Here is a 9,049-nt window from a genome sequence, read left to right on the forward strand (position 1 = left end):
ACCAGCCTGGTCTTGAACTCCTGGGCTCAAGCAATCCTCCTGCCTCGGCCTCCCAAAGTGCTGGGATTACAGGTGTGAGCCACTGTGCCTGGAGAGGCCAGTGCTTAATGAGTGTTTGCTGAATGAACGCCTCTTATGTCTGCTGCACTGGGGTCACCTGAAGGTGAGGGAAGCTCAAAGAAGACAAGACAGGCCCTTCTCACCAGGCCTGACCAGGGCTGGTCCAGAGGGAACGTGTGGCTACTCCTTAGAATTAGGCAGGAGGCCCCAAACCCTGGCAGACTCTTGGACCAACTTGCCTATGTCCTGTCTCCCCAGGTCCCTGTACCCCTACCCGACCAGCGCCGCCGCTTCCTAGCCATGAAGTGGATGATCACGGAGTGCCGGGAGAACAAGCACCGGCGGACACTGATGCCGGAGAAGCTGTCACACGAGCTGCTGGAGGCTTTCCATAACCGGGGCCCTGTGATCAAGAGGAAGCATGAAATGCACAAGATGGCAGAGGCCAACCGTGCCCTGGCCCACTACCGCTGGTGGTAGAGTATCCAGGAGGAGCCCAGGGCCCTCTGCCGCAGCAAACAGTGTGAGCCACTGCCAGGCTGAAAGCTCCCTGTGGGTTAGGGATGTGGTTCCTTTGTAAGGGTGGGCAGGCCTCATGAGAAAGAGGGAGCAGCATGTTCACTATCCACGAATCCTTCTTTCTTTGAGGCTGGAACTTGCTCTCTCTGCCCCCATTTCCTTATAAAGAGGGAGCACATTGACTTGGGAATTTCCTCCAGGAAACTCAGGGCCGTCTTCTCTTCCCTTAGCTTGGGGTGGACCGTTGGATATAAAAGGAAGCAGTTTTAGTATTAGAAAAGATTTATTAGAAACTTCTCACGCTGAACTGGTGTAGCATGTGGTGCAGCATTCATTGAAACTGGCTGGAGGAAATAGGCTTGCTTCCAGAGTTGTCCTTGTACAAAATGTATAAAAAGCAGTTTCTGGTATGACTTGTGCTCTGCCTCCGCCCGTTGACATCCCAAAGCATCCCAATGGCTATGCTTACCCATTTTACAGATGGGTAAACTGAGGCACCAAGGTAGTAGTTGCACTAATGGTTACACAGTGCAGTGGCTCTTAGGAGTTGCTCTTCTCTGCCTGGCCCTGGTGGGAAGGTGGTGGGGAAAGGGGCTCAGGGCAGGACCATGGCATAAGTGGGAAACATCTCACCAGGAGATGGGAAAGTCTAGAAGGGAAGACACTCAAAGTCTGGAAGGGAAAAGTCTTTGGGTGAGGCAGAGACTCCACTGCCAGTTTCAGAGGTGTGTAGAAGAAAGGCCAGTGCTGGCAAGGAAGCCCTGATCTGGAGGCCTAGTCAGAGACTTCGCTGTAATAATACTTGTGAGCAGCTGGCGTCGTCTTCCAGCCGGCCGCCCGGAACTCAATGATCTCCAGCAGCAACAGCTGGGCCAGGGAGCTGAGGCCAGTTGGGAGCAGGAAGCCATCCCGGATCAGCACAAAGAGCTCATCCATGCGCTGCCCATTCATTTTCTCCAGCTGCTCCCCGACCCGGTGCAGCTGTAGCACCAAACAGTCCACCTGCAGGGGACGGCGGGGGGTGGGGGGTAACACGAGTGAACTGGGGCAGGGTCAGCCTGTCACACAGCATTTGCCAAGTGCCAGGTGCTGTGCCTTGCCTTTACACTCATTCCCTTGCTCCCTCCTCACCATCCAGTGGGTACTTCTTCACCATTGAAGCAGAGCTATCACTAATGGTCTGAATTTGACTGGTTTTACAGCTCTGCAGTGTTAGTAGAGTTTTGCAGGAGCCAGCTGTGCTGTGCTGATGGTATCATTCTCTTACTCAAGCATTTTCAGTGGCTCCTAGCAGACTTCCACATCTTACACAGAAAGAAATGAGTTCCGGGACTTCCTGAGGTCCCTCGTCTGGCCAGGCTCCACTCAAGCCTGTCTCCAAACCACTCCTTCATCCCGCTCTCCTGCCTCCCTCACACTGCCTGACCCTGGTTTGGCTTTGGGGCCATCTGTACCCACAGCTAGCCATGGCTCGCACAGCTGCCATCAGAGATTGGCTTTCTGACTGAGAAGGAAGCTGCTGAGCCAGTAGGTTTTGGCTGCTGTCTGTATTGGATAAATTCCAGACCTGGCAGCTTGTCCTGTAATTCTGACAGGCCTTAAACACCCCCACACTCCTGCCCCAGAAGTGACACCGTCCTAAAAGGCCTCCATGAGCAGTGAGCTGACACTCGGCTGAGCCAGACTGTCCATCCCGCAGCCTTCTGTGCTTGTACCGGGGCTGGGGCCACCCACCTCCTCCTCCTTGCTCAAACTGTCTGGCTGGGCCAGCCGGAAGAGGCAGTCATAGACAGGGTTCACCAGGGCCATCATGGGCATGTTGTTCACCTGTGAGGGAGAGGAGGGGTCAGAGCACCAGGCTTAGTGGCCGAGGGAAACAGTCCAACCTGGGCCTCGGGTGACAGGCCATGTCGCCTCCCAGGGTGGCTGCCGGGGCCTCACCCTCAGGTAGTCAAAGATGTTGCAGATAAAGGTGACATAGCAGACCCAGCCCTGCAGGGAGCGTGCTCGCAGCTGCTCCCGAGCCTGGTACTCCTGCTGCAGCCGGTTGAGGAGTCCACGCCGGAAGACACTCTGGCCTGCTTGTTTACTCTCTGCCTGTGAGCCAGGGAGAGGAAGGTGAAGGGTGGGGGGCGGTGCCCCTGCAACCCCACCCATCCTATGCCTCTTTATGTCTTTGAGCTAGACCCTGTGCATCTCTGTCCTGCAGGCCAGGCCTCTGCCCACTCCTGAAGCACTTTCCTCAAAGCAGCTTCCTTTACTCTCCCGACCCCCAACCTGAATGATGGCGTAGCACATGCGTCCTGCTTCCTTGCTGAACACACAGTCCTGCAGAGAATGGTCCACAATGACATTGGCCACTTTCTCCAAGTCCACAGCACCCGGATCTAGGGGTAGAGATATGAGGGGAGCCTAGAGCTGCTGCTTTATCACATTTGCCTCCACCTGCTTCTAAGAACTTGAGATATTTAGAGTAGAGCACTCTCATATGCTTGAAGTGAAAGAGACAGAAATCATACAGAGGACAGTGACTCCAGTGGTGCAATCAGCGCATGGTACTTACAAGAAATCATGGCCGATGGGGGAGGGATTGCATTGGGAGTTATACCTGATGTAAATGATGAGTTGATGGGTGCTGACGAGTTGATGGGTGCAGCACACCAACATGGCACAAGTATACATATGTAACAAACCTGCACGTTATGCACATGTACCCTTGAACTTAAAGTATAATTAAAAAAAAAAAAAAGGCCGGGCACGGTGGTTCACGCCTGTAATCCCAGCACTTTGGGAGGCCGAGACGGGTGGATCACGAGGGCAGGAGATCAAGACCATCCTGGCTAACATGGTGAAACCCCATCTCTACTAAAAAATACAAAAAACTAGCTGGGCGAGGTGGCGGGTGCCTGTAGTCCCAGCTACTCGGGAGGCTGAGGCAGGAGAATGGCGTGAACCCGGGAGGCGGAGCTTGCAGTGAGCTGAGATCCGGCCACTGCACTCCAGCCTGGGCGACAGAGCGAGACTCCGTCTCAAAAAAAAAAAAAGAAAAAAAAAAAAGAAATCATGGCCGAGCTCAATGGCTCACGCCTGTAATCCCAACACTTTGGGAGACCAAGGTGGGTGGATCACCTGGGGTCAGGAGTTTGAGACCAGCCTGGCTAACATAGTGAAACCCCATCTCTACTAAAAATACAAAAATTAGCCACGTGTGGCAGCTTGTGCATCATCTCATGTCATCCTAGCTATTTGGGAGGCTGGGGCAAGAGAATCGCTTGAACTCGGGAGGCAGAGATTGTAGTGAGCCAAGATCATGCCATTGCACTCCAGCCTGGGCAACAAAGCAAGACTCCGTCTCAAAAAAAAGAAAAAGAAAAAGAAAAAAGAAATAATACAAAGGGCCCGGTGTGGTGGCTCACGCCTGTAATCCCAGCAGTTTGGGAGGCCGAGGTGGGTGGATCACCTGAGGTCAGGAGGTCAAGACCAGCCTGGCCAACATGGTGAAACCCCGTCTCTACAAAAATACAAAAAAATTAGCTGGGCATGGTGGTGGGCACCTGTAACCCCAGCTACTTGGGAGGCTGAGGCAGGAAAATTGCTTGAACCTAGGAGGCGAAGGTTGCAGTGAGCCGAGATTGTGCCATTGCACTCCAGCCTGGGCAACAAGAGAGAAACCGTCTCAAAAAAAAAAAAAAGAGGCCGGGCGCGGTGGCTCAAGCCTGTAATCCCAGCACTTTGGGAGGCCGAGGCGGGCGGATCACGAGGTCAGGAGATCGAGACCATCCTGGCTAACACAATGAAACCCCGTCTCCACTAAAAATACAAAAAAATTAGCCGGGCGTGGTGGCGGCGCCTGTAGTCCCAGCTACTCGGGAGGCTGAGGCAGGAGAATGGCGGGTACCCGGGAGGCGGAGCTTGCAGTGAGCCGAGATCGCGCCACTGCACTCCAGCCTGGGCGACAGAGCGAGACTCCGCCTCAAAAAAAAAAAAAAAAAAAAAAAAAAGAGAAAAGAAACCATACAGAGGACAGTAACCATACAAACAAACAGCTTTAGCCTGTCTGTCTGCTGACTGTTGCCCAGTCAGAGAAAATGGGGAGGGGTTATGTGGCTGGTAGGAACCAATCAAAGTAAGAATGTAGTTTCTCAGGAAACACATCTTTTCCTGGCACTAGGTTGAGGAAGGAATACTAACCAGGACATGCCTCCAACAGCAGTTTCACAAGTTTGTTTTTTTTTTTTTGAGACGGAGTCTCCCTCTGTTGCCCAGGCTGGAGCGCAGTGGCCGGATCTCGGCTCACTGCAAGTTCCGCCTCCTGGGTTTATGCCATTCTCCTGCCTCAGCCTCCCGAGTAGCTGGGACTACAGGCGCCCACCACCTCGCCCGGCTAGTTTTTTTTGTATTTTTTTTAGTAGACACGGGGTTTTACCGTGTTAGCCAGGATGGTCTCGATCTCCTGACCTCGTGATCCGCCGGTCTCAGCCTCCCAGAGTGCTGGGATTACAGGCTTGAGCCACCGCGCCCGGCCAGAAATAGTGTTTTTATAAGACACAGGGCCTCCCAGCAGGCTCGGCTTGGCACATGATGGGTGCTGCTAATTATTAGTTGAAGACAAACTTCTGTCCTGCGTGTTACAGCGGGAAGGCATCAGGCGAGGGCAATTACTATAGCTCCTCTGGCAGACGGAATATTCTCCACCTGTCTCAAAGCACGCAGCTGTGCATTCAAGAGACGGGGCTATGGCAGCACAGAAACGAGCAATTCAAATGTAAGCGCTTCAAGGGCAGGAGCTGTGTTCTTTTTTTTATGATTAAACCTTTTGTTGTTGTTCTTGAGACAGGGTCTTGCTTTGTTAGCCAGGCTGGAATGTAGTGGCAGGATCATGGCTCATGGCACCCTCACCCCCCCAGGCTCAATCAATCCTCCCACCTCAGCATTTTAAGTAGCTGGGACCACAGGTGCGTGCCACCATGACCGGCTAATTTTTCAATTTTTTTTTTATTTTTTTTATTTATTTATTTTTTTTTGAGACGGAGTCTCGCTCTGTCCCCCAGGCTGGAGCGCAGTGGCCGGATCTCAGCTCACTGCAAGCTCCGCCTCCCGGGTTTACGCCATTCTCCTGCCTCAGCCTCCCGAGTAGCTGGGACTACAGGCGCCCGCCACCTCGCCCGGCTAGTTTTTTGTATTTTTTTTTTTTAAGTAGCGACGGGGTTTCACAGTGTTAGCCAGGATGGTCTCGATCTCCTGACCTCGTGATCCGCCCATCTCGGCCTCCCAAAGTGCTGGGATTACAGGCTTGAGCCACCGCGCCCGGCCCAATTTTTTATTTTGTAGAGATGGGGTTTACACCATGTTTCCCGGACTGGTCTTGAACTCCTGGACTCAAGCAATCTGCCCACCTTGGCTTTCCAAAGTGCTGGAACTACAGGCATGAGCCACTGCGCCCAGCCCTATGGTTAAACTTTTTAAAAAGTCTTTACAGTCTGAGAGGTGACTGATTCATACTCCAAAATAATGGCCTCAATGTAGCTTGTCTCCAGTTCAAGAATTACGTTGCCGATTCCTATCGTCAGAGAATGAGAGGAGGGGTGGAGGCATTCACCAGGCTCAGCCTCTGGTGCTGCCTACAGGGGCCCTTCTCTGTGGCTCCTGACCCCAGCTCAGGAAGGGGTCCCGTGCTCACCTTTGAGTGCTGTCTTCAGCAGCTGCTGGGTCTCTGCATCAAAGGACTGGATTTTATACTCCTCTCTACTGGGCTCTCCCATGACTAGCCAGCCCCAGTATCTCTTGACTGGGCTGGGACTAAGGACAGCACCTGGGGAAGAGAAGAGGCGAAGGGAGCGGCCTCAGGTGTGGAGCGCAGGGCGGGTTCCGTCCTGCAGACCCTGGGCGGGGCTGACGGCGCTCGGACAGGGGCTCCAGGGCGGTTCGTGGCGTGCGGTGGTTGGCTGACGGCCCACCAGGCTTGGCTTCTGGCGGGGACTGGGCATCAGCCAGGCACCTGCTGCTCAGTTTAGAAACCCCTTGCTTGTGGGATTACACAAGAGCGAGAAGCTGAAGCAGGAAAGCGCCCACCCTCCAGTCCCAGCGGGAGGGAGGAGTGGACTGGGGCAGGGTGTGTGCGGGCGGACGTTACGGTTGCTTAAATAAACCGGCCTGACGCTGCTGGCCCAGCAAGATGCCGGGTGAAGGCCAGGCTGGGAACTCCAAGCGGTGCGACTCTGTCCCCAGCAGGGCTCCAAGGCCCTCTCCCCAACCCTCCCTTTCTGGCTTTTGCCTAGTCCTTCGGTCTAAACACCCGCCGCTGCATCCCCCGGATGGGGCCGGCCTGCGTAGGTAGGAACGCAGGCGCCCTGTCCGCCCCCTAGACCCGGGCCAGCTTCTCCCCGGGACAGACTGGTGGGACCGGCTCCCGAGTGGCTGTAACCCGGCCTTACTCACTCGAGACTCCTAATTCCTAAGCTCCATTATGGAGCTTTCCTCTTACAGTGGGGGGCAGGATGATGCGCCCCCGAGAGGTGGCTCCCGCCGGAGGCTCCCCTCTGGCCATAGGAGGCGCCTTTAGGGTCTCCAGCCCTCGACCGCTCCCCCCGTGCCCAGAACGCCCCTTCCAGCAGCACAGGGCCGACTGCGTAGCCCACGGCGCAGGATCCCGCGGGCGGGAGAGGCGGCGTGGGCGCCGGGACCCACCTGTCGGGCCGGCGGCGCGCGCGCGCGTGCCCGGGGCCGCTCGGCCGCTGGGAGCGCGCAACCAGCGTCCGGCGCTGCGGGGGCCGCCGTGAGCTCATCTCCTCGCGCAGCGCCGGGGAAGGGCCGGCTCGCCGGCGCCACCTGCCGAGCCCCCGGGGCACTGCCCTGGCCTCCAGGCCGCCCCGGAAGCCACCTCGCCCGCGTGGCATCCTGCTACGCTGCCACTCAGCCGCAGGCGGAACTCGCTCGGCTCGTCACCTCTTCACCCGGTGCGCCTCGGCCCTGTCCGGGCCCACGCCGGACCTGCCGGATCCTCGATCTTGCGCGTGGCTCCGCACCCGGCCCTCCCCGGAGCTCAGGTGCACCGGGCCGGGAGACGCCGCTGGGCTGCGCGGCGTGGGAGGAGCCTGCAGAGGGCGTGGTGGGGACCCGGTGGGAGAAGGAACAGCATCTGCCCTGGTCGCACCACTTTCCCCGTTCCCCTCACCCAGGTAGAGAAGGCAGGGGCTGCAGGACCCGGGCCAGCCACAACCCTCTCCCGCTCGAAGGAGGACATGGTCGAAGCGAGTTTCAGGTCAGAGGGGCAGCCCTAAGAAAGGGGCCCCGCGGGCAACTCGCGGCCGTCGGTTGTTGCGAGTGGCCCTGAAGTGGCGCGGACCGGTCCACCGCCCGGCGTCTGCCCTGGGTGACAGGAGGGCACCTAGAAGAGGGGAAGAACTGCCGCCGCTCCTGCCGCGGGACCGGGAGGAGCGTTGCCGGCGCTGCCCGCGTTTTCGCCTCCTTTTAAAAGAACCGCCAAAGTGGTTACCGAAAACGGAGGATAAAGAGAACGCTCAGCTGCAGCAAAAGAAACCAGTGGGCAGGAGAGATGAAGAGAAGGAGCTTTAACGGAATTTCATAAAAAATACATTCAAGCAGCTGCATCCTCGCGGCCCCCGCCGCAGCCTGGACCTTGGGAACCAGCAGCCCTGAGCCAGGAAGCCCCAGCATTCAGGGCCCGGACAGACTCCAAAATCCCAGACCAGAGGCAGGGAAGGATGGTGCGAGGAGGAGCCCAGGACCCACACGCCAGGGCCAGCGCCGGCTCCCAGTGGGTGCGTCCTTCCAAGGCTGGAGAGGGAGGCAGAATGGAGGGCTTCCCAGGTCGGAGCAACTCTACAGGCCGGGCAGGTGGAGGGAAGGGTGCAGGTCATGTTCTGGAGACCTCCCCGCAGCCTGGAACTGGTTTCTCCTCTGCCTCTCTGCCTGTGGGTGTCCCTGTGCTCTGGTAACACCCCAGGCACCAGCTGTGCCCTCACCAGGCTGCCTGCCCGCCCCTTCTGCCATCCCCATCAGCGGGCTGCTTCAGAGCCACGGCCCTTCTGCGGCTACAGGGGCGGATGCACCCACAGCATGCTCTGCACTGAGGAGCAGGCAGTGGGCGCTGATGCCAGCTGCCCTGCCGACAGCTCCTCACCCAGCAAGGCCGACCCAGCCCCGGGTGAAAGAGGAGCGAGTGAGGTAGATTGGGGAGAGGCTGCACCTTCACCCATGCCTGCCCACAGCATGGCCCCTCCACTTCCTGCACGGGCGCTGGGAACTGCTTTCCATGGAGCCCCACGGCCATGACCAGCCCGGTGCTGGGAGAGGACGGCCTGGGTGGTGTGTGTCTGCAGACACGAAGATCTGGGCACGGGGCCCAGGAAGTGAATGGCTCAGCCTGGAGTTTCCCCCAGCACTAGAAGCAGAGCTGCCAAGGGCTGCAGCTGTGGAGAACATGGGATTTGAGGAAGGCGGGAGTCTT

General features: G+C 57.3%; 2 protein-coding genes and 1 pseudogene across 12 annotated transcripts in view; 2 read left to right on the forward strand and 1 right to left on the reverse strand.

Annotated features, from left to right (window-relative positions):
- Positions 1 to 2,968, forward strand: part of MRPS7 (mitochondrial ribosomal protein S7) — a 6,775-nt gene extending 3,807 nt beyond the window's left edge. Inside the window, 4 exon segments of the mRNA NM_001261058.1 lie at positions 319 to 1,577; positions 2,310 to 2,402; positions 2,517 to 2,675; positions 2,856 to 2,968. Of these exon segments, the coding sequence (NP_001247987.1) occupies positions 319 to 540 (222 nt within the window). The 3' untranslated portion in view covers positions 541 to 1,577; positions 2,310 to 2,402; positions 2,517 to 2,675; positions 2,856 to 2,968.
- On the reverse strand, positions 844 to 7,417 carry MIF4GD (MIF4G domain containing). 11 transcript variants are annotated; one of them, XM_077972763.1, is made up of 7 exons: positions 7,408 to 7,417; positions 6,260 to 6,391; positions 5,194 to 5,292; positions 2,857 to 2,966; positions 2,521 to 2,676; positions 2,314 to 2,406; positions 844 to 1,581 (listed from the first exon to the last, which is right to left on the reverse strand). In XM_077972763.1, exons 2-7 carry the CDS (start codon positions 6,339 to 6,341, stop codon positions 1,354 to 1,356), a joined length of 768 nt encoding a protein of 255 aa, XP_077828889.1. In that variant the 5' UTR covers positions 6,342 to 6,391; positions 7,408 to 7,417; the 3' UTR covers positions 844 to 1,353. The 11 variants fall into 11 exon arrangements, with proteins under 11 accessions (XP_077828889.1, XP_077828888.1, XP_001094334.2 ...); XM_077972762.1 differs by lacking the exon at positions 7,408 to 7,417 and adding an exon at positions 7,267 to 7,315; XM_001094334.5 differs by lacking the exon at positions 7,408 to 7,417 and adding an exon at positions 7,267 to 7,315 and having other exon boundaries at positions 5,194 to 5,313.
- Positions 7,418 to 8,170: 753 nt separating this feature from the next.
- Positions 8,171 to 9,009, forward strand: LOC100424533 (uncharacterized; annotated as a pseudogene).
- Positions 9,010 to 9,049: the final 40 nt, after the last annotated feature.

Source organism: Macaca mulatta, chromosome 16 (genome assembly GCF_049350105.2).
Source record: "Macaca mulatta isolate MMU2019108-1 chromosome 16, T2T-MMU8v2.0, whole genome shotgun sequence".
Lineage (NCBI taxonomy): Eukaryota > Metazoa > Chordata > Mammalia > Primates > Cercopithecidae > Macaca > Macaca mulatta.